Here is a 26466-nt window from a genome sequence, read left to right on the forward strand (position 1 = left end):
ATGGCTGAGAACAGAAGTTTAAGTTCAGATGGGAGAAACTGGAAGAGGATGCCATTCTTTGTTTTCTTTAGAGATGCGAGGTACGTACATGCAATTTGAATGTGCTGCATTTGCAAATGTATTTCAGGCGGCCTGATCAGGACGTAAATGCACACATGCTATTTGCATGCCTAATTTAAGCCGATACTTCTAATTATTAAAGTCATGAATTCATTATTAGTACCTTGTAGTACTGTAGTTTAATGTTTCATTTGTAGGCAGCAATGTCTGATATCCGTTTAAGGTTGATAAGGCCAGCCGGCCTAGCTAGCTCGTTGCTATTAATCAGCATGTCTTTTCCATTGAACAAACATAAAAATGAAATCTCTGATCTGTATATGTTAGAGATCATGATCTCTCCGTATATATGTGCTACGTACGTACAGAACTATTAATGCTTAATTGGTTAATTTCAAAAATGTTATTCCAGACTTGTTTTCAAGTTGGATACACTTGGTTGGGAGATACTAGGTATGGCAGTACCTGCTGCCCTCGCCGTTGCTGCTGATCCCATTGCTTCTCTGATTGACACTGCATTTATTGGTCATATAGGTACGTAATGGTTAATTCATAATATATATTCTTTGTGGTTTTATTGAGCTAATTTATCCTTCCATACGGTTTTCTTTCTGACATCATCCTATATAGCTTATATATGAATAGGAAATCTGACCTTCCAGTGCCAGGACTCCGATCGCTAATTTTCACATCTAGTCAATTCCCATTTTTGAATCGAGAATTTTCTTTCGTTCTAATTGCATGGCATTGTTACATTTCAAGAAGATCTTCATATATAGATATCGATTACTAATGCCATTCTATATATGGGTCGGGTTTTCTGTATGACATAATCTGTCAATATTGTTAGATATCAAGTACTATTAGTGCCCATTTCTTAGAATGATCAGTCGTACATGTGGGTTCGTGGCTTTGTCTGTACGTACGTGTCATGCAGGCCATACGCTTTGGATCTCTCGGTGACGTTTTAATATCAGTATACTGATATACTAGTCAACCCGCAACGTTAATTATAAGCTCATATACATGCATTTCTTCCCCTGTATAAATGCGTTAGGAAGATGAAGTGCTGATCCGCACCCAGTAGCTGCACTATCAACTACTTTAGCGAGCTGGGTCCAGTGAAAGAATTTTTCAATGCGTGGATTTCATTAGTGAATGGTAATCTTCAAGGCATTTTTTTCTCTGTACAGGACCGGTGGAACTTGCAGCTGCAGGAATCTCTATTGCCTTGTTTAATCAAGCTTCAAGGATTACCATATTCCCACTGGTCAGTATTACAACTTCTTTTGTTGCTGAGGAAGATACTGTTGGAAGAGTCGGAATCAAAGAAGCAGAAAAGGGCTCAGATAAACAAAATGAAACAACAGATCAGTGCACACCCGAAGATGCCATGCTCGAGGACATGGAAAGAGGTGAAGCTGGAAAAAAGGGCCAGAACTTAGAAAAGAGTTTACCAAAAGATAGTGAAATGAAAGAGTTTATGCCGGGGGATGTTAAGCTTGACTTGGAAAAAGATGATCCCAAACAAAATGTTGAAAATGCGGAAAGCAGTTCAGCCAAAAAGAGTCGAGTAAAGAGAGAGTCGATGCAGGAAAATTCTACTCTGGAGGATGTGGACAGAGGTTCAGCAACGACGAGTGACGAGGGAAAGAAAAATCAAGATCAATATGGTACTAACGATCTATATCTTTTATCTAGACATGATATTGTGTAATTAATTAATTTTTTGAATCGCCTGGAGAGAGCTAACATTGAGTGATCAGGGTAAGTACTCTAAACCAAAACATTTCTGGTCTAATATTATTCTTTACGTACAGTTAATTATGTGCTTTCAAAAGAATATAGCTAGACTCTTAGAACAAGTACGTACTACTGCGTGCGCGTGCATGGTAGCTAGCTAGGTTAATATATATATTGAGGTGATAAATATTCTTGGTGAATTATATTTATTGATCAGATTTCGACGACGACACAACTATGGACGGCAAAGCTGGTATTGGCAGCAGCAAAAGGAAGAGTGCCAAAACCAAAACGGAGAAGCGACATATTGCTTCAGCATCAACTGCACTGCTTTTTGGTTCAATTCTTGGAGTCTTTCAAGCTATAGTCCTTATTTTGGGGGCCAAACCTCTCTTGCACGTCATGGGTGTGAAATCTGTAAGTCTCTTCATTAATATACCATACATATTACATATATATATATAAATTGCATGCACCTTTTGATCAACTCCTTCGACTCAATATGGAAACAAATGCGTCTCTCATTCTTTTCTTCTCTCTCTCTTGATAGAGTTCCCCCATGATAGCCCCAGCACTGAAATACTTGAAATTAAGGTCCCTTGGTGCTCCTGCAGTTCTTCTATCGTTGGCCATGCAAGGGATCTTTCGAGGGTTTAAGGATACAAAAACTCCTCTATATGTGATTGGTAGGCTAAGTTTCCTCAAACTTTTTAGACAAATTACTACTGTTTCTAACTTTCTAATTACTTGAGATTAATTAGAGTACATGATATCCCCTAATCCTAGTTCATTTCTTGAATTATTTGGTCTAAATATATAGTTGTGGGGTATACAATAAACATCATTCTGGACCCGATACTTATCTTTGTCTTGCGTTTGGGCATCAGCGGTGCAGCAATTGCGCATGTTCTTTCTCAGTAAGCAGTAATTATATTTTCATTTCCGCAAATTCAATTAATTGAAAAGTATATCATGTCTTGATTTTGCAAGGCATGCATATATATATATATACTTCCACTGCAGGCATTTATATGATGGCTATATATGGTCGGTTCTTCATGTAGGTACTTGATCTTGTCAATCCTCTTGTGCATGTTAATGAGAAAAGTTTATCTCTTACCTCCAAGTCGTAAAGAATTGCAGTTCAGCCGATTTCTCAAAAACGGTGCGTAGGAGGCTGGCCTAATTCCTGCATATTGCAGTACTAATGTTGGTCAATGCTTTAATTTTCGGGAAGCCATGCATGCATTTTCTGTTAGAAATCTTAGCTGCTAAATAAAAGTTGGACATGCAGTGATAATGATTAAATGTTGATGCTGCATGGACGCGTGCAGGTGGTCTGCTATTAGCAAGAGTAGTAGCGGTGACATTCTGTGTGACGTTGGCAGCCTCATTGGCAGCACGTTTAGGTTCAACCTCTATGGCTGCTTTCCAGACATGCTTACAGGTCTGGTTGACATCTTCACTTCTCTCCGATGGCTTGGCTGTTGCTGGACAGGTAAAAAAAAACACTTTTTTCTTTCCTCCTTCTCCCGGAGCCTAAATCGATCTGTCTCCTCGATAGCAAAATATATATATAGTGATCAGACCTGCAATTAGTAAAATTATATTTCTTGTTTTTTCCTTTCTAACATGCTCGATCTATATATAGGCAATACTAGCTTGTGCATTTGCTGAGAAAGACTACAAGAAGGCAACTGCTACTGCAAACCGGGTATTACAGGTACTCGATTTTCTAGATCTAGTCTTGTACGTACTTGGATGAAGTTCACATTTATCAATTAATGCATGCTTTTCTTGTTTTAGCTAGGAATCCAATCCTAAATGGTTCGTAGACTGGACATAAACTTTTCATTTATCCAATCAATATTGATTTATATCGTAATTCCAACAATATTTCATATTACTATACGATACTTAATTTGTGAAACATTTTCCTTGACAGATGAGTTTTGTTCTGGGAGTGGGGCTTGCTCTCTTTGTCGGAATTGCATGCATGATACCATATATATGCTATATATATTAATTATATATCTACATTAATTAGACAATATGCCAAAAGAAATATATAATATTGGAATTAAAAATATTATTAATTTTATATGAATATATATAATTAATATATTATTAGATGCTTAATTCAAATAAATTAATTAAGTTGATGATGAAAATGGAATATATATAGTACTAATTAAATGCCTTTAAATAAAATTGCAGGATGGGCAGTGGTACAGGACCTTGGCGCTTTCTCAGGAGCCGATCGTACTGGCCTTAATTAATTAGCTAGCTAGGCAGTTTATTAATATTGCCACCTCCACGGATCAATATATATATATATATATGAGTTATATATAGACATATTTTTTTTCTCTCTTTTTTTATATATATATATTTCCGCTCTAGCTTGTAGTGTATATACGTAATTGATCCACGAATTTAAAGTTGTATTTAGATATTAAATTAAGTTGGGTTGAGTTGAATTGAGTTGAAATAATAAAATATTATTAAAATATTATTTTTTAATATTATTATTATTTTAAGATTTAAAAAAGTTAAATTATTTATTATATTTTATATTAAAATTTAAAAAAATTATAATAATAAATTGAGAAGGTTTAGTAACCAAACGAAATCATTTTCTTGCATTTTTTTCACAACGTTAAATTGTATCAGGGTCGACGTTGTTACTTGCAGGATCTAGCTAGCTAGCTAGCGACTGATCATATATATATATATATATAATCATGTTTTTATTAAAATTAATGTTATTTAATTAATTAATTAATTAGTTGATCTTTAACATTTGTCAATTATCGCTATATATTGATATATGATCGTGCGTGCGTGATGAGCATGGCACAATCATGCATGTACGTACTGTATTACATATTGTGCATGAACAAGCTGCTACAAGTTGTTCTACAATAGCTACAAGTCATTCTGTTCTAGAAAAGGATAAACTCTACTTTATTTCTATTTATATGTATTTTGTCTTATTCACTTTTCTTCATTTTTGTTTATATGTATTTTGTCTTATTCACTTTTCATTTTATTGGCTGATTCTATTTTGGGTATACGGTTCTGTTAAGTTGTTAGGGCAGAGTGTCTATATGAGAATTTCATTGTATCATGCATTTTCATTCAGTGAAAACAGTATAGAATATTTTCCAGACTCCGTGCCTTATGCTCTCTGTTATCTAGCATTTCCTCCCTCTGTTTTATGCTTTCTTACATGGCATCAGAGCCATAGAGCAAACCTTCATGGAGGCCTCTGTGGAAAGTTCTGGAGATTCATCCTCTACCCACACTGAAAACGCCTATGTTCATTCACACCCTGCTACAAACACCTATCGTGCCATCAATATGGCCCAATATTTGAACCTGAGTGATCCAGGTAACCCCATTCGGCTAGATAACGGTGACAATCCTGCCGTGATTCTAGTCACCGACTTACTCACAACAGATAATTACGCCACTTGGTCGCGAGCTATGCGACGGGCCCTTCATGCTAAGAACAAGTTAGGGTTCATTACCAACACCATCCACCAACCAACTGACCCTGCAGATCCTCTACTTGAGCTCTGAGAGAGCTACAACGACATGGTAGTGTCGTGGATCCAAAACTTGATCAGTCCCTCCATCAAGTCCAGTGTTGTGTTTGTGGATGATGCGTGTGACATTTGGCTTGACCTTCAAGACCGATTCTCCCAACAGAATGGCTCTAAGATCTTTTAGCTTAAGGAATCCCTTGCTAGCATTCTCCAAGACACTGATTTCATAAGTGACTATTATGGTAAACTCAAAACTCTTTGGGATGAGCTCTCAATTTATGATCCAATTCTTGTTTGCAACTGTGGCACCATGAAAACCCTTTTAGACAGATACCAACGTGATTGTGTTTTCCAATTTCTTATGAGACTACATGATACCTACTCAAATGTTCGTGACCAAATCATGCTCTTAGACCCTTTGCCATCAATTACCAAAATTTTTTCCCTTATCCAGCAACAGGAGCGACAACACCAGCTCATTTCTCATGGCCCATCCTTTGATTCCATGGCTTTAGCCATCAGAAAACCTTTTGTTCCCTTTGCCAAACACTTAAATCAACCACAACCTTCACCTAAGAAAGAACGAGCCTATTGCACACATTGCAAAATCTCTGGTCACTCATTTGAGACATGTTTTAAAGCTGGTAATGCAAAGGCCCCTGTGTGCTCTCATTGCAATCTATCTAGCCACACAATGGAGAAATGTTACAAGCTACATGGCTATCTACCGGGTCATAAATTTTATACCAAATCCCATAACTCTGCTGTTTTTGCTACACAAACCAACTTATCTCCCACTTCTGACCTTGAAGAGATTAGTGATGAAAAAGTGGGTTTAACTCGAACTCAGTATCAGCAATTGCTAGCTTTACTTCAGCCAAGGGAGCCCTTCACTGCTGCTCAACCTTCAGCTCATCAGATTCAATCCAACCTTACATCTGCAAATCTGCCTAACACGCATTCCACCCTCTCTGGTATTTCACTTTGTCTTTCTACTTGCACACACAATTCACTTCACTCCATTAATATTCCTTGGATCATCGATAGAGGTGCAGCAGACCATATGGTCTGCTGCACCTCATTGTTTACCACTATCACTGCTCATGTTGCATACTCTGTTAAGATGCCAAATGGTACTGAAGCCCCTATTACTCACATTGGCACTATCCAACTCACACCATCCATCTGCCTCAAAGAGGTTTTATGCATTCTATCCTTTCATTTCAATTTAATTTCAGTTAAAAAAACTAACTGCCTCTCTCACATGCTGCTTAGTTTTTATGTCTAATTGTTGCCTTATTCAGGACCTTTTCTCTTAGACAACGATTGGAAAGGGTGATGTCAGGAATGGTCTTTATCACTTGTCAAGAACTGCAGTCTCTCCTTCTACTCTAGTCAACACAATTTCACAATTTTCAACTTTCAAGTTTTCTGGTTCAGCTTCTGTTTTACACACTACTGATGTCACTGACCTATGTCATTGTCGCCTAGGTCACCTTTCATTTCCTTGTTTAAATTTAATTACAAATCCTATTGTAAAGAAAGATGTTTCATCTATTAATAGAAAACCTTGTTGCATTTGTCTATTGGCTAAACTTCATCGTTTACCTTTCTCCCACAGTCAACATAAGACTTCTGGACCTTTTGAGATTATACACTGTGACCTTTGGAGACCCTGCTCAGTTGTTGCACATGATGGTTCCAAATTTTTTCTCACAATAGTTGATGACTTCACCAGAAGCACTTGGTTGTACCTTCTCCAAAATAAAACAGAAACCAGAAAATGCATTACATCCTTTTCTAATCTGGTTGAAAATCAATTTGACCTTAAAATTAAAATTTTAAGAAGTGACAATGGGGGTGAATTCCAAATGACAGAAGTTTTTTACAATAAAGGCATTATACATCAAAAGAGTTGTGTTGCCACCCCCCAACAAAATGGTATTGTGGAAAGGAAACATCAACACTTACTTAATGTGGCTCGAGCACTAAAAATCCAAGCTGGCCTTTCCCTTGAATACTGGAATGAATGTGTCTTAACAGCCACATACCTAATTAATAGGACCCCTAGTCCCCTTCTTCAAAACAAAACTCCATGAGCTTTTATTTAACTCCAAACCCACTTATGCTCACATGAGAGTTTTTGGATCTCTTTGTTTTGCAACTACACTATCTCATGATAGGAAAAAGTTTGATCCACGAGGTCACATGTGTATTTTCCTTGGATATCCCTTTGGTATCAAAGGATATAAACTCCTAGATCTTGGCACAAAAACAACATTTGTCTCTCGGGATGTTGTTTTTCATGAGTTAATATTTCCTTTTCTTTCCTTGTCTTCCAAATCATCCACTACATTTCACACACCTGATTTTGTTTTTACCAAACATTTACCAAACCTTCTTGATTTCCCAACTTCCATTCCTAACTCTAATCCTCTTCCATCAACTGATTCTGCACCCACTCCCTCACCTACCACCTTTCCAGCACCTGCAACCATAATCTCTCTTAATTCACCTTCAACTTCTATCCCTACACTTCCCATAACTACCACTTCCAGTTCCACTCTTAATCCACCCATTCGTAGGTCGACACGAGTAAGGAGAGCTCCTCAGTATATACAAGAATTTCACTGTCAACAGGATTCACTTCCTGCTGCCCAACCATCATTGTCCAAGTCTCCTATTGCTGATCTAGTAACATTTATTCATTAGCAAATTTTCTTACATACCAGAAATTTTCTCCATCCTTTACTGTTTTTTCCACTTCCATTTCCAATATTTATGAGCCACAAACATATAAGCAAGCAATGAAGGACCCTGGCTGGTGTCAAGCTATGAATTCTGAGCTGCAAGCCTTAGAACAAAACCACACTTGACTCATCACTGATCTACCTCCTGGGAAAGAAGTCATCGCCTGCAAATATGTGTACAAAACAAAGTTCAATTCTGATGGGACTATTGAAAGACTAAAAGCAAGGCTTGTCGCCAAGGGGTTTACACAGCAAGAAGGGATAGACTACACGGAGACTTTTTCTCTCGTTGCTAAACTGGTCATGGTTAGAGTTCTACTCTCGATGGCAGCAATACAAGGTTAGTTTCTCCATCAATTTGATGTTAACAACGCATTTCTCCATGATGATTTGGAGGAGGAGATTTACATGCATAAACTACCGGGCTACAACAAAGGAGGACCTCACCAAGTGTGCAAATTGTTTAAGAGTCTTTATGGCCTTAAGCAAGCCTCAAGACAATGGTATTCAAAGTTCTCTTCCTCTCTTATAGCTTTTGGTTTTGAGCAATCTAGAGCTGATTACAGCTTGTTCACTAAACTGGATGGCACTTCATTTATTGCATTATTAGTCTATGTTGACGATATTATTCTGGCTGGAAATTGTTCAACTTCAATTGCCTCTCTAAAAAACTTTCTTAACACTCACTTTAAGATCAAGGACCTTGGATCCTTGCATTATTTTCTTGGGTTGGAAGTTGCCCGATCTTCAAAAGGCATTCACCTATGCCAAAGAAAATATGCTTTGGATATTTTAGCCGACTCGAGCACACTTGGAAGCAAGCCTCTGAAATTACCTCTTGACCAGAATTTTAAAATCAGTCAACCTTCTGGTGATCCCCTTCTTGATCCTAGTCTTATCGTGGACTCATTGGACGTTTGCTGTACTTAACCATTACAAGACCTAACATATGCTATGATGTCCAGCTTTTGAGTCAATTTATGGATCACCCCACATCAACACATTTGGCCACTGCTCACAAGATACTTAAATATATCAAAGTTGCCCCAGTACAAGGAATTTTGCTATCCTCTACATCTAAACTCCAACTCAAGGCATTTTGTGACTCTGATTGGGCATCGTGTCCTGACACACGTCGCTCGGTCACGGGGCATTGCATCTTCCTTGGCAACTCACTTGTTTCCTGAAAAGCAAAGAAACAATCCGTGGTTTCTCGCTCTTCAGCTGAAGTTGAGTATCGTTCCATGGCTTCCACTTGTTCCAAGCTCACATGGTTGAGGTATTTGCTCACTGATCTAAGGATCTCACATCCTCAAGCTGCTTTACTTTACTGTGACAACCAAGCCGCCTTACACATAGCTGCAAATCCTGTTTTCCACGAAAGAGCAAAACACATCGAGTTGCATTGCCACTTAATCCGAGAGAAGATTCAAGAGGGAAGTATTCTCACATCACATGTTGCTTCTCACAGCCAACTGGCGGCTATTTTTACCAAGGCATTACCTTCTTATCTTCTTCAATCACATTTATCCAAGATGGGAATAGTGAATCTCTATTCTCCATCTTGCGTGGGGCTATTACACATTGTGCATGAACAAGCTGCTACAAGTCGTTCTACAACAGCAACAAGTCGTTCTGGAAAAGGATAAACTCTCATTTATTTCTTTTTATATATATTTTGTCTTATTCACTTTTCTTCATTTCTGTTTATATGTATTTTGTCTTATTCATTTTTCATTTTATTGGCTTATTATATTTTGGGTATATGGTTCTGTTAGGTTGTTAGGGCAGAGTATCTATATGATAATTTCATTGTATCGGGCATTTCCATTCAGTGAAAACAGTACAGAATATTTTCCAGACCTCTGTGCCTTATGCTCTCTGCTATCTAGCATTTCCTCCCTCTGTTTAATGCTTTCTTACATACTGGGAGAGCAGATTCACTGGGTCATAAGCAAATTTTCTGCCAGCCGAAGTTTCTGACCATTCCCTTATGCTTTCTAACTTTGTTTTTGTCCTTGTCTTAATAGTGGTCTTCTGCTCCTGTGATTGTTTTTTTCAAGTCCTGCCTTTGCCAATGATGTATTGATAATAACCCATCCACAATATAATATATATAATGAATTAATTTTATTAATGGAGTTTCAAGCCGGCGATCAAGGGACGTTTTAAGGTTCTTTGATCTCTTAGTAAAAAACCAAGAGCTCCATATATCATTTTTGCCACGACGTGTCCTCCTCCCTCTCATTCTCTCGTTTCTCTATTTATTCATCTTATCTATCAAAATTTATTTTACTTAATTTTATATATTTTACTTTCTTCAAAATCGAAAAAAATAGATTTATCGATTTTTGGCAACTCCTGAGAGATACACACAGCACAAGCAAATTCACAGGTCGAAAATCGTTTGGAGGAGAGTGGTGGTTTTGCAAAAATCATCATACGTGGTTCTCACGCACTACCCCTTCCGGCAGCTCTTCTCGACACACGCGCTAGATCACCGGAGTTGCCACCATCAGACTTTTCAGATCTGACATTTGTGGCTGAGAAGAGATAAAAGTGTTGCCTTCACGAGCTGTCACAAATTTTGAAGTCTACCGGAGTTGGTCCAAACTGTAATCTGTCTTTTTTTGCATATATCTTACTGCTTTCCTTTTTAGGTTCTCTGACCTTTCTCAGTAGAGGTTGAGTCCTCTCTTTCTATGAAGGGTGACATTAAGTCTCTGTTTAGGCATAGAGTATTGTCTCTTGGAAGTTTGTCTGTAGAAAGTATCAACAATAGTGAAGACCAGACCAGTCACAAAAGAAAATAGTGTATTGGTGGAGTTTCAAATGTAATATTTTAGTTTGTGATATCATGTTCGATATGGGGACATCCTAGAATGTATCAAGTCAAGGATGTAAGTTTCAATAATGAATGAATAATGATAGTTTCTCTTAAAAAAATGGTTATTCGATCGATATATGTATATATATATATATATGCTATTAACTACCTACCATCAATAAAAAAATATATATATTCTCATCTGTCACTATTCACCACTCCACACCCTATGAAAACACACTCACACCTTATAAAAAATATTCTCACACCCTACAAAAAAGCTATAGGTGTGGGGTGTGAGAATAAATAGTGACTGATGCATAGTATTCCTCAAAATAAAAATCTGAATAGTACTTCACAAATTAAAAACTTATAAAAAAAACTCTCGGTCTTTGGGTTACAACAAAAAGGTGAAAAGAAGATAAATGTCGTGCCCCCTATGGAAGTAGCTGGATCAGCGATACCAGGGTATTGTACCATCAACTTTTCTATCTAGCTAATCAATTTCACACAACTACTTTCGACCTTTGAAGCATTGGAACACAATTCATAGAAGCAATTCTGGATTCTATCGTACATTCGAGCATCATTGATGCTACTAGTGTCATAACTATTTTTCACGAAAGTGTATTTTTACTTTACGTCCTTCTTCCACCGATCTAATATGTATTTTGATAGTATTGTATGTTTGCCTAACTGAGTCAAGATACGAAGAGTGTGCCTGCATAATATGCATCTAAACTCAAATAACTTACAACTGCATTTAACATAAAGGGGATCTTGATCAACTTTAACAGTGAAGGTTGCACATTTTAACAAGTCATCACCAACTTGAACCTCATCGGCAACTACGAACGTATTTCTACCACCCTCACATCCCAATAATGAGGTAGTTAAATATAGAAATCCTTACAATTCCGCTTGTACTTCGTTGAATTTATCAATTGTATATGCTTTTTGAAATTGCTTCTTAAGAGGATAGCGACCAATGCAAGGAATTTTTGTGTTAAGTGAATTAAATTCACAATTGCTTCATTCTTTACCTTCCTCCTAAGAGTTGATCGTATTGGTCAACAAATTGTTTCAGAATTGTTCTAGAGTTAATGCAGTCGTCGAAAAATGCATTCATGCCTTCACTTCGCTGTGTAGTTGACATTCCTACCCAAAATGTGTCTGACATAGGTTGACACCCAAAAATGCCGATCGCTATATAGTGATACTAATCATGCGTTCTCAAGCAGATCATAGGTATCGAGCATATTGCGCCAATGTATCTTGAATTCATACTCATTGAAAGAGTCATAAACGCATCTATATTGAGTACTCTTGATTTCCTCATATCGATAATGTGATCTAAACTTCTCAAAAAGGTTTTTCATCATATGTCGCAGCGATGCCTAGACGTTGGAAATACCCTCGAAATTGTAATTTGCATGGCCTTATATTGGTATGTGATGATTACATTTGGCGGTTGGTCATTCATACACTTCAACCATGACTCAAACAACCATTCAAATGTATTTGCGTCCTCATTGGATATCAATCCGCACCCGAATAGGATTACTGCTCATGGTGGTTCATACCCACAAACGGTGCAAAAGACATCTTATACGCATTAGTCAGATATGTCGTGTCAAATGTAATCGCATCCCTGAATGATTCATACGCATCTCTACTTCAGACATCTGCCCAAAACACATTCTTTAACCGCATCTCATTGTCAACGTCTATGTTATAATAAAAATCCGTCTTTTTTTCATATCTTGGAAATAGTTACATAGAGCTGTAGCACCTCCAACCCCGAGATGAAGTTGTCGTGCTTTGTCAATATAGTTTCGACACTCCTTCTCTCCGAATGGCACATTCTCGTAACCCCCTGTCTCAACAACCACAACCTTGAAATTTTTGGACAACCTTATTCCTGCCTCGTCAGTTATTTCAAGCCTCTTAGACATACGAGCATCAATCTTCTTAAAGCATCTGAAATGTCTTGCATTTCTCGAACTACAAACATGTGTGTGATCCAATGTCACTTTAGATAGGGTATATACACTTTCATCATTCAATATCACGTTAATCCTAGCCATACACCTCATCTTCTCTGTCTGTCTTAGTTTCATAACATTGGCACTTACTCTTTGAACTGGCTCCTCGCGCACATGCCAAGCAAAACCATTTGACATTCTCATCGTCATCCTATCTAGAATTCCTTTTACACACATCAAACCCCTTCTGCTTACCATACTTCAAATAGTAAGACCAAACTTCTTCTACAGATGAAAATTTCATTCCAACCGTAAGTTCTTCAATAGTTTCATCACATTCAATCTCCTTATCAATTCCAACATCATCACACTCATTATCTGAATGTTCTATGTCGGCATCCATTATCCATCCAACGTTTAAATTGTTTACAAAGATACAACACGTTTGAATACAAGGGAGATTCATTGTATATGAAAGACCAAGCTTAAAGATTGGCAAGTAATTTCTATGTTCATTTGACAGAATTCTCTACTTAAATAGAAGCAATAGATAAATGAGCATAATTTTTAGATAAGTAACAGAGATAAACTATCATAATTACACATAACATAAGACTAATAGCAGCTCCATTTTGAAGAAAAGAGCTTTCAATAAGACAGACACAACAACTGTTTTGAGATCTATGCATATGTGAAATTTCATATACAATGGAAATAAAAGACACTCACAACACAACTCAAGCCAACTTAACCATTTCCTAATCCAATGAGCTAATTATATAAAAAAAATTAGAATATAGCAATCAAGATTCAGCTAATAGCAAGGTCATCCAAAAAATTAGCATCACAACTCAAGCCAACTGTAGTTTACGATATAGCATATAAAGTTAAAATTTCATGAAGGAGCCAGAAAAAACCAACATTATGAATATTTGAAGTTTCCAAGTGCTTTGTGTAAATTACATCCTTGCCTCCCATCTTTACCCCAACAATAATATGAGTATCATATTTTTCAATGAACCTGGTAAATCACATTATTAAACATTAACAATTGAGATACAGTAGGGAAAACCTTACAATTAAAATCTTAATTTCAACAGGACCATTATTCCAAATACCACAGTGGATTTTCAGAAGTTACAGCATGCACAGGTTTCATTCTTTGAGCTCAGGATGACTTCCAAATCTTTCAATTTTTTGAAAAAAAAAAAAATCACAACTTTATTGGTGTAACACATTCTGGACACTTGTATATTGAACATTCTCAGTATACAAAATCTTACTTGGTAAGAGCAGCAAGATCCCATGAAGAAGGGACCTGTCCAACAGAGGAGGCTACGGAGGAAAAAAAAAGGAAGGGCAACAGGCTGTCGAGGTTGGGACTCGGATTTCTTTGCTAGGGGGCTGCGACGGAAATGAGAGGCTGTCAAGGAGGATAAGAGGCTTCTTTGTCACGCAGACTGGATATCGGCACTAGACCTGTCCGACGGAGGAGGTGACAGAAATAAAATAAAATAAAATAAAAAGAGGTTGTCGAGGTTGGGACTCGGATTTCTTTGATGGGGCTTCGATAGAAATGAGGGGTTGTCGAGGGGGATAAAGGGTTTCTTTGTCGTGCGGACTCGATGTCGGTGCTGGAGGAAGAGACGAGAAAAAATGGAGGAACGAGCGGGATGTCGACGTTGGAGCAGAGATTCTGAGATAGACGTGGAATCTATTTTCTTTTTGATGTCCAGTTCCTTTTTTTTTTATAATTAAAATAAGGATAATGCTATACATCCCGTTGATTTATCCCGTCGGTGTATCCCGTTTGATATGGCCTTCCACGTTTCATTTCCTTTTTCTTTTTTTTCTTTTTTTTTTAAGCCAATGTAAAACACATTCCCCCAGCGTGAAACTTCTTTCCAGTCCCATTTCAGATCAACATCGACTTCGAGTTCATCTCCTCCCCTCTATCTCTGAAGGGATCTCCGATCGGCACAATGTAGAAAAAAAATTTGCTTACCTTAATTTCTTTCTTTCCCCTGCACGCACCTGTCGAGATAAACTTTTTTTTTTTTTGTTTCTATGATCCTCAAAATTTTTTATACAATTCTGCTACGTACAACCGGCGTGCGCAATCTTTGCGTAACCGATTACACAATTGGGTCCCACGATCTTATTTTACATTTTCTTCTTCCGTCTTTCAGTATTTCTCTTTCCTTTATTTTTCCATCTTCTTTCTTGAGTTAGTAGCTCTCATCCTTGGCGGCAGCACTTACCCAAGGAAAATCAAGAGACAACGGCACCGTGAAGAAGCTGCGACGGAAATTTGGGTGGTTGTGGTGTATACGCCGGCGGATGGGCGGCTACTCATAGAAAGAGAAAGAGTGATGAGAGAGAGGGAGATAATGTGAGAGAAAGAGAGAGACGGAGGGATAGTGAGATTAACGCGAGGGAGAGACAACGGCTTACGGCAGTCGGGACAATGGTTGGTGGCTTCCGTCGCTGCTGGCGTTTGGCCTTGATCTGAGGAGCATGAAGGGGGGCCCGTGCGGTTGAGGTGTGGAGGAAACGGGGCTGTTGGCGTGGACGACTGCTCTGTTTTTGGGTGGGAAAAACAGAGTTGTGTGAGGTGTTGCTGCGTGTAAGAATGGGGTGGTTCGCGGTGGTGATTTGGGGTTCTGGTGGTGGTGCGTCGGAGTAGCAGTGCTGCGGGACCAAACGTAGGGCTGAGGCCGTGGCTGCTGCTTCGCTTGAACTGCCAGAAAGATTTTGATGGAGGCTTTTCTTCCGCGTCAAAATTGTTGGACAATAACTCTCTGAGCTGCTTCTTTTCTGTGTTCCCAGAGCAGGAAGGTCGAGGACGAGAAGAGACGGACTCCGATTGGATTGACGTTTCATTTGGGGAAGTGACCTTTCGTTTGATTTCTTTTGCACGGATCTTGCCGTTGGAGAAAAGCTTGTCAGCTGGAGCCAGTTCTTGTGCAAATCTATTACCAATGCAGAAGACGAAGTCGGAGTTGGAATCCAAGAGGGTCAAGTCCGACCGCCGGCAGTGATCCTCATTTGACAGAACATTTGGCCTGTTCAGATCATATGAAAACGAGATTCTTGGGCTGATTCCCGTGCTCGAAATCTCCGAGCAGACATCGATTGCCATGGCTATACTACAAGTGCCCCCCAAACACAACAACCAAAGCTATTTCAGAACAGCGGCTAGAAGTTTCAAAGTGAAGCTGCAGAGAATGTCGTTAGATTTGGAGTCAAAAGGAAGCAAATGAGAAGAAAAAGTCAGGAATCGCAGCCTTAGCTTTTCTTTTTTGTCTGAGCTATGAGCATCAAACACTGAGAAATCATGGGTGCCATATATTATGGATGTTTAAGCAGAGTCGCAATTGAGTTTGATTCCATTGTTCAAAGTTTTCATCAGAAAAAAGAAAGAAAGAAAGAGTAAAGAGAATGAAAGCAGTTGGATTGAAGCACCGAAAGGCTACAAAAGGATCGCAAAGATTGAAAGCAGTTGGATTTTTCTCATGAGTAATACTGTAATAAAATGCTTTCAGTTGAGTATAAAAGAAAAGAGAGCTGTTGTTTGAGAAGATGGAAAAATGAAAAAGGAGAGAAAGGCTGAAAGACGGAGAAAGGAAAGAAAAAATAAGGTAGTGGGACCCAATTATGTCAGCCGGTTACGCAAGGATTGCGCACGCCGGTTGTAAGTAGTATTTTTCTTTTTTATATGATGGAATTATGCTCACTTTCAATACATGCTTTTATGCAGGCCAGAGGATCTTCGTAGACCATTGGGCAGTTTGGTCATCTCAAGGATATTTACTTGCCAAAGGATTATTATTCTGGGTGAGCATATGTGAGATATTTGTAAGAGTCGATTTCTATATGTAAGTTAAGATCTTTGTAAGTACATAAGGATTATTTTCCTTGCTTGATGAAGACAATGGCAAGGTATGATGTTGTCTTCAATCGCTCAAAAGACCAAGTAAAATCAGATAAACAAAAAAAAAAAATTGTTTATCTCGACAGGTGCAGGAGAAAGAAACTCGATAAAAAAACCACAAAGGGGAAATGAACAAAAAAAAATCCAGAGATAGAGAATGGAAATCCAAAGTGTGGAAAAAAAATGGCAAGCCTGGCCAAGCAAATACAAGATAAACAAAAAAAAAAATGTTTATCTCGGCAGGTGCATGCAGGGGAAAGAAAGAAATTGAGGTAAAAAAAAAAAATTTTACCTTGTACCGGTTGGAGATTCCTTCGGTGATGGATGGGAGGAGTTGAACTCGAAGTCGATCTGCAATGGGGCTGGGAGGCAAAGTTAAAGACTCAGTGGGGCTAAGAATAAGTTTTACACAAGCTGGGTGGGGGAAGAGGGTAGGTGGGATGAGGATGTGTTTTGCGTGGGCTTCAAAAAAATATAAAGAAAATGAAGCGTGGAAGGCCACATCAAACGGGATGCTCCAACGGAATAAATCAACGGGATGTGTAGCATTATCTTTAAGATAAACATGTGGCATGTCTCGTCAAGCAGGAAGAGAGAGTGGGACTCGGGAGCGAGGGCTGTAGAACTATTCTTTTAATAGTAGTTTTTATTTTTTTTAAATAGAATATGTGGGACTTTAACTATCTAAAATTAATATATTTAACATTAATATATATATATATATATTATATTATATAGACACACGTAGAAAGGGATGGAGAAAATTCAGCAAGATATCTGATCTGAACGTGTCAGCTGGTTCTTTTATTTTTCATGTCATGTCAGATCATATGAAAAAGAAAATGCTCGAACCAAAGGTTACGTACCTAGCTAGCTATCTCGATCCCTCACGACTCTTTGAGACTCTGCCAGCTGCATGCCTGCCCATGCATGTCAAGTACTTAATTTTCCTGAAATATTGGAAAAGTTCTCATAATTAATTAATTATCTTTTATATATTAATGGGAGATAATCACAGCTGGTTCAAGTAGTTAATGTTCGTATTATATCATGCCACTTCCATCCATCTCGCATGCGAGACTAACGTCGACGTCCCTTAATATATATTTATATATATATATATATATAATTTCTCATTGGAAAATCCCTTAATATAATGTATATAATTATGTTATGTAGTTATAGAAAAAATAAAAGACATACGGGTCATTTTCTAGCAGCTAACCCAGAAGTCCCCCTGATCCCTAATTATTAATTAATGTTTTATTTTTTTATAATTTACAAACAACCACTATATTATATATATATATATATATATATATATTTATATAAGGATCACTGATTAGATCTTTTCTCGGGATATTTTGAATTATGATATTAACCCATGCAAGAACCCAGGAGATCAAAAAATGGTGGTTTCCCACAAAAAAAAAAATTGGTGAAAGTGCATGGAAGATGAGGGAGGCCGATGATCGAGATCAAGAAACAATTAATACAAACTGCAGGCCAGCCAATGATCGAGATCCATCCGTCTTTGTCACGATCAACTCACCTCAACTACTAATTAATTGTCTATTATTTTAAGCCAAATATATTGCATGAAACTTGCATGTATATATATATATATAATACACTCGATCAATGTTATAATTGATTGTGTTTTAAGAGTTTTGTTAGTTATATGGAAGTGAGTTTGCGTATTAATTTATGTGTTAATGTTGTTATTTTTATTTTTTAAATTTAAATTAGTATTATTTTTAATAAAATTTACTTTCTGATTAATCATATTGAATAGATATATATTAATGTTGTATATATACTAATTAATTATTTGCTGCCTTAATTAATATACCGACCGAACATGAATATCAGCTAGCCAGCGTCTGATAATACATATTAACTAATAATTTGATCTAGAGTTATCATTAGATGCACATGATCATGTTTAATTCTAATATCGGCTGTATATATAAATATTATTTGTTTTTTCTTTTCCAAATTAAACGTCATGCAAGATGGTTTCTCTAAGTAGTAATTAATTATTCTATAATTAGTATACGTACAGATCATTGCACTTTTATTTATAAGACTCATTTTATTAGTTTTCTTTCGAAATTCAAATTTAAAATTTAAAATTTCATATTTTCAGCATATCAATAACTGACATGTGTAGAAGTAATTTTTTTTGTAAATTTTTCTTAAATACATTTAGCATTTTCCTATTGCATTATATTTGACTAGGTACAATATTAATTAGCTAGAGTACTATAAGTGTTTGATGATGATCTGTTAATTGTAAATTACACACCTAGCTCATATTTTAAAATGACTAATTAATGGTATAATTGGAAAGTCTTATTAGAATCATTATAAACAGTATGAACTTCTCCATCTCAAATAACGATTATATATATATATATATATATATATATATATATACACATACTCAATATGAGCGCATATAATTTACTAATGGTGCATCACTGAATAACTTGATTTGGAGAGAATGATTTGGATTCTTCATGTCTTAAATATCCAATCTTAAGTATCCAATATTGTGTTTGGATCATTTATTGAAGTTTAGATTCAGATTTGCAGTACCAAATCTAGACTAGCTAGGTTTTTAAACCTTCAAAAACTTGGATTTTAGTTACATTATTTAAAAAGAATTTGCAATTAATCATGACTTTTTTAAATTCTGTTCTCCAAATACAACCTATATAGCTAACACAATATTTTATATTTTATATTCAATGGCTTTTGTAGTATATATAGCCCGATAAAATCACTTGATCGACTTCAATATCATTCAGCTAGCAATCAACTTCCGATTTGATCTCGCCTATCTGATCTGCATATTGAAGCCACCTGATAGCTAGCTTCATTATCAGAAACTGTAACGATCGAAGGTTTGTTAAAGAGTGATTTGAAGTTTGTTGATTATAAGTTTGTGTATGTGTATAAATATATGTATATAGCAGTTGAGCTAGCTAGCAGCTAGGTTTAAGTTTTGATCAGTAGTACTTTCTTTGCCATCTTTATTTCTTACTTCTATAGTCATGCATAAATACGTACATAAGTTAAATATCCCCAATATTCAATGATTTTTTTATAACTCACTTCCATATATATATATATATATATATATATAGAGAGAGAGAGAGAGAGAGAGAGAGAGAGAGAAATCTTCAGTTGTTAATTAATAGCTAGCCAATTATACATGTGTTTTGAAGTTCATTTCCTGCTGAAATTTTTGTATCCATGCAAGCTGAGAAAGAAAGAAAGAAAGAAAGAAAAAGATAATAAAATAACTCATGATCATGTAAAGTACGTACCTAATTGTAGTCTTGTTTTAAAAAAAATGGATTAGATATGATGGCTGATCAGAATGGTGAATCGCATCAAAATGGAAATCATGAGAATAATGGGACTTCGCATGATGAGCAGCATGAAACGTCTTATGATGAGAATGATGATTTGCAGCGATATCAGCGCACCTCAAAAATTCCTTTCATCATTTTCTTTGAAGACTTAAGGTTGGCTATATATATAAGCTTATAATAAGTTCAGTTTATATATATATATATATATATATATATATATCTTGCTTGCTTATTAATGCAGTACTAGCTAGCTAGCTAGTATCATGAGTTTTTATTTATTTTTATTTATAGTGTTTTTAATTCTTTTGCAATTGTGAATTAACAATGCGCGCAATGAATGCATGCAGACTTGTTTGCAAGTTGGACGCACTTGGGCGGGAGATTTTAGGAATAGCAATTCCTGCAATCCTTACATTAGCAGCTGATCCTGTCGCTTCTCTCATCGACACAATTTTCATCGGCCGTCTAGGCCAGTACTGATGATCATATCTTTGAGGAATATTTATATTTAATAATATATATATATATTATATAGCCAAATTTAATGTAGAATTTCATATATATCTTTGTTCAGGTGCTGTCGAAATTGGTGCCGTCGGGGTTGCAATAGCCATATTTAACCAAGCTTCAAGGATTACCATGTACCCCATTGTTAGCATTACCACTTCTTTTGTTGCCGAGGAACACTCTGCAGATAAAATGAGTATTGAATTAGCACAAAAGGTCGAGGCCAACAGGCTTAACAACTTGGATTTAGAAGCTTCTACCACATCAAATCATGTTAATGAAACAACTTCAGAATCAACCCTACAAAATGGTACTGCCTACCAGCTAGCTCACTCTTTTTGATTTGCATGCGCTCACATGTCCAATATATATGCATCATATATATATACATATATATATATATATTTGGCAATTACAGTAATTATCAAAGACTTTATTGATACTCAATGGTCATATCAATCTTCTCTTATATATATTATTCCGACTTAATTAACTTTTTTTTTTCTGCGCAGTTTTATATATAAATATATATATATATATATATATATATATATTCCATTAACTTAATCGTTTGTCCCGGAAGGATTCATCAGAAATATGCTTTTAGTTTCTAAAAATAACTCTTTTTATGGGCCAAGTTAGAAAAAAATGAATTTCATTCTCAAGTAATTATAACTGTACGTTCAGAATGTGAAAGTGCTATAAGTTGTCATTGTTCTTACATATATATATGCATGCTTTTGGCCTAATTTGTATCAGGTCATCCTGATCACGAAACAGCAGCAAGCAAGACTCCCTCTATGCAGGTAAATGCCGCTGCAACGCCTAGAAAGGTAAAGCGAAAGATTCCTTCGGCAACAACAGCAATAATCATGGGCACACTTCTTGGCGTGGCGCAAGCTTTGTTACTTATATTTGGTGCAAAAGTTCTCTTAAGGTTCATGGGTGTGAAGACTGTGAGGAATTCTCTCTCTCTCTCTCTCTCTCTGCGTGTTTTTTTTATAATGATCATGGAAGTTATTAATGTATATCTATTTTTTAATGAGTTTTCATAACTTCATTCGATAATGTACTAACAGATATATATAGTGGTAGCTACTGATCATCTCTATTCATGAATAGGATTCCCCTATGTATATACCAGCAAGACAGTACTTGACAATAAGAGCACTTGGTTCTCCTGCGGTTCTTCTTTCCTTGGCCATGCAAGGGGTCTTCCGAGGCTTTAAGGACACCACAACTCCTTTATATGCCACGGGTAGCTACGAAGCTATACATGATGCATACATACATATATATATATATATATATACACACACATATGTAGTGTTATTTATTTGGACTTTCCTAATATATATATTGGATATATTGTTGGACATTTGCCCTAACTGATCAGGTTTGTTAATTTTTTATTTTTTTGAATTTATTTCGCTTAATATATAGTTGTGGGAGATGCAATGAATGTCGTTATGGACCCAATCTTCATCTTTATTATGCGTCTTGGAGTGAGGGGTGCAGCCATTTCACATGCTCTTTCGCAGTAAGTACTAGTAGTACTGGTCTGATAAAATTTAATTTAGTAGTTAGTAGTATATGCATCTATATATGTATCTCATGATTGTGATTCTCTGATATGAATTCCTTCAAGGTACTTAATTGCTCTGATCCTTTTCCTGAGGTTGATGCAACAAGTGAATCTCTTGGCTCCAAGTGTGAAAGAATTACAATTTGGTCGGTTTATTAAAACTGGTAATTAAGAGCCTACTTCTCCATCAGGAAATTCTCTTATAATTACAAAACCAAGGTGTACGTTGGTTGCGGCCACCACCATCTCCCTTGAGACTCTAATACTAAATAAATACATCGATCGGAAATCCATGCCGATCGACTTCAATAGCTAGCCCTACTTAATTAACTTTCTAATTTATATATGTTTCATGCAGGTTTTCTGATGTTGACCAGAGTCATAGCTGTGACATCTTGTGTGACATTTGCAGCAGGATTGGCTGCAAGACAGGGCCCCATTCCCATGGCTGCATTCCAGATTTGTTTACAGGTCTGGTTAACATCATCACTTCTTGCTGATGGTTTGGCCGTTTCTGGACAGGTAGGCATTATTGCTGATGGTAATTCTGCATGCATGCATGCATGCTTGCTTAATGAATTAGATGGCCGTGTGGGTCCGCGTTTGTAGGTCGACTTGTGTCCAATTGAAAATCAAATACTAATTAATCAGGACTGATCTACTTTCTCTGTTGTTTATAAGGCAATCCTAGCTTATGCTTTTACTGAGAAGGACCATAAAAAGGCAATTACAACTGCTATCCGGGTAGCACAGGTAATTTATTAATTTTAGTTCTAATTACAAGGACAAGATAATTGAAGTGTTTACAGATCAGCTAGCTAGGCTTTATTTTTTACAATTAAATACCACTTTGTAATTATATATATGCAGATGGGTGTTGTTGTGGGTTTGGGCCTCCTTGTTATCGTTGGAGGTGGCTTATACTTCGGAGCTGGAGTGTTTACCAAGGACAAAAATGTTTTGCACCTTATGTACTTGGGCATACCGGTATATACATATATATATTTTCCTACCTACCTACTAATATATATATATATATATATATATATATATTCAAAACACAACTAAATTAAAGAATTACATCTCAATATATAATTATTCATTTGAGCAGATAAGTACTGATCGAATTCTCCATTTTCTTTTGGCTTAATTCTGAAGTTTATAGCAGGTACACAACCAATAAACACCTTAGCTTTTGTTCTTGATGGTGTGAACTTTGGAGCATCTGACTTTGCATATACTGCATATTCAATGGCAAGTTCACTAAACCCTCTTTTCCCATATACATATATATATATATATATATATTCAATCTCTGTTAAATATTTAATTATCTTTCAGAACTTTTCTTTAAATAATTAAAAATATTCTTGTTCAGATTATTATGGCTATAGCAAGTATTACCTCAGAATACCTTCTGGCTAAAGCCAGAGGTTATATTGGAATCTGGTATGCCTTAATCATCTACATGGGTTTGCGCACAGTTGCTGGTGTTTGGAGGTGATTTTTCCTTTTGTAATCCATATTCCCTAGCAAATGAAATCTATATATATATATATATATATATATATAATTGAGATATATATTTCAAGTTCCAATCTCACACTACTTCACTATTTTACTTCCATTTTTTATAATAGGATAAGCATTTGGAATATTTTGAATGATATCAGCTTCTTTCTTTCTTTTTATTTAATTTTGATTAATTGCAAATGGCAGGGTGGGGACAGCAACTGGACCTTGGCGCTTCCTCAGAGGCAGAATGCTTTCATAAGAGTTGTTACTCTCATCAGGACTGTCCGTCATACAATAAAATTTAATATATATATTAGAGTCAGTCATGAGAAGTACGTAGCACTGATCTCGATCGCCAAGACCCAAACTTATTATTGTGTCTTATTTTGAAACGAATTATATTTTGGATTCGTGATATGAATCTAATTTACTGCCATGCATGTCTCTTAAACTTGGCAGCCTTGTAATACTAAGATGCTTAAATAATGTTATGTTGATCGTGTTGCTGTTTACAATTTAGACTTTAACTGTGTTTCAACTATATGAAGCGTGTGCCACCTCTATCAACATATCATCAGGACACATTTATGGAAGAAAAATACTACTTGTCCGACGAATGAGTACCGATAATTATTTTTTTAACTTAATAATTAATGAAGTATTTTGTGAATTTTTTTTTTTAATGTGTAAACGTATAAAAAAATAATAAATATAAAAAATCAAATAACTTATCGAGACCCATCCTCGGCACCACTCTTTATGGATCATGTCAATTGTTTTCGAAAAAGGAACAATAAAGACTGAGCACAATCCAGAACCACAATAAAATTAATTATTTTTTAATATAAATTTTATATTTTATTCTTTTTTTTAAATAATTACCCAACGTTTATATACTTTATGATTATATATAAAATTATTTCAAACTACTTTGTAAAAATAAGAGCAGTTGAAAAGTGAGATGAAATGAAAATTTTATAAATAATAATAAAATAATTTATAAATAATAATGAAATAATATGAGTTAAATATTTTTTAAATTTTAGAAAAAAATTAAAAATTAAATAAAAAATATTATAAATTTAAAATATTTTTATAATATATTTTTAAAATATTATTTTTATCTAAAATTTTGAAATTTTATTTTATTTAAAATTTTTAAAGTTGTAATATTAATTTAAAAAAATTATAATGATTAATTTAAAAATTTTATATTTGAGAAGAATATAAACTGAGAAGATAATTTTAAGATAAAATCTTTCTCCAAACAAGTCAAATCTCATTCAAGGTTTGGTTCTAGTTTTCGTAAATATTATTTGTTGTAATTTGCACACATTCATCCTCGCCACATCTAGGCCGCCTAGCAGGGGCGGGGAGGCCCCAACCACGCCCAGCCCCCACCTCCATTTTTTTATATATATATTATATACATATATATAAACATAAATATATATTTATATTTTACAAATTATGTATATATAAATATATATTACAATTTATTAGACTTGTTTACAAAATATTTATTGACAAATTTAAAAACTACATAATTTAAAAATTAATATACTACAATTTACACAAAATATACACTTACAAATTTAAAAATTACATAATTTTTAAATTATAATCATATTTACAAAATTTATAATTTAGATCTAAAAATATATTTTTAATTACATTTACACTTATAAATAATTTTTAAATCAAATAAAAGTAAATTTTTTTTTAAAAAAGTGAAAAGAGGCGGGACGGATTGGAAATCCCCCCGCACCCCGGGGGCGGGGGTGAAAGCCCCACCCCCCATCCCATACAGGGCGGGGTGTGGGGAAGGGGTGCCCCCGCCTCGTAGGGGCGGGTGCTCAATCCGCCCCGCACCCCGAGGGCGGGGGTGAAAACCCCACCCCATGCAGGACGGGTTGCGGGGAAGGGGTGCCCCCGCCCCGTAGGGGCGGGTAGCACCCTACCCAGCACCTTTTTAGTACACTGCCAACGCTGGCTTTAAAAGATGGAGATATAAAACTACTATCAAATCATCTCTATCCAGCATGGAGGAAATAATAATGATAATGAAGATTTGGACCCGTCACAACCAAACCATTGACGAGGAAGATGATGACGACGGTGATGGGTTTTTGAGTGTGCCGAGGGACAAAACCAAAGACTTGGAAACCAAGCATCAAAATTCTCAACCGACCAGCCAAAAAGCAAAGCCATGGAAGTCCTACCACATGCCCCACACATCACTATCCAAATTCATTAATTCTGCAGACGACCATTTACTTTCTCAGCCCCATTCCGAAAAAGACCCACCAACCCATGAGCCATGGGCATCAAACAAGGGTGTACAGGTTGCCCCCACAGTCCACTTCTCTTTTACTTTATGGGTACGAAAGTTCATCCGGTCCCTTGTTCGCTGATCTTCTCCAGAAAGATTGAAACAATCCAAACATACATATATTCATTCACCTAATCCCCCCCCATACGCTGGTAGGAACCCATTTTTAGGGAGATAATTCAACTAGGAGGCCCGACGGCCGGATTCCCCCCCATAATAATCTCTACAAACTCAAAATAATGGAGGGAGACACAAACAAGGATTAAAAATATATCTGCACAGCCATTACAGGGAACA

General features: G+C 36.1%; 2 protein-coding genes across 2 annotated transcripts; both read left to right on the forward strand.

Annotated features, from left to right (window-relative positions):
- Window positions 1-5385, forward strand: LOC108988085 (protein DETOXIFICATION 43). The gene is made up of 11 exons (XM_035690321.1): window positions 1-80; window positions 470-591; window positions 1251-1730; window positions 2018-2217; window positions 2351-2486; window positions 2621-2717; window positions 2865-2965; window positions 3135-3298; window positions 3452-3523; window positions 3746-3790; window positions 5002-5385. The coding sequence occupies exons 1-11, from the start codon at window positions 1-3 to the stop codon at window positions 5383-5385; spliced, it is 1881 nt and encodes a 626-aa protein (XP_035546214.1).
- A 14837-nt stretch (window positions 5386-20222) lies between these two features.
- LOC109015477 (protein DETOXIFICATION 43-like) lies at window positions 20223-24096 on the forward strand. Its single transcript, XM_035690167.1, has 14 exons — window positions 20223-20268; window positions 20356-20383; window positions 20578-20699; window positions 20805-21047; window positions 21521-21693; window positions 21860-21995; window positions 22181-22277; window positions 22386-22486; window positions 22681-22844; window positions 23004-23075; window positions 23193-23309; window positions 23481-23576; window positions 23701-23822; window positions 24042-24096. Exons 1-14 carry the CDS (start codon window positions 20223-20225, stop codon window positions 24094-24096), a joined length of 1572 nt encoding a protein of 523 aa, XP_035546060.1.
- The last annotated feature ends 2370 nt before the right edge of the window (window positions 24097-26466 follow it).

The sequence above is a fragment of the Juglans regia genome, chromosome 5 (assembly GCF_001411555.2).
Source record: "Juglans regia cultivar Chandler chromosome 5, Walnut 2.0, whole genome shotgun sequence".
In the NCBI taxonomy this organism is placed as follows: domain Eukaryota; kingdom Viridiplantae; phylum Streptophyta; class Magnoliopsida; order Fagales; family Juglandaceae; genus Juglans; species Juglans regia.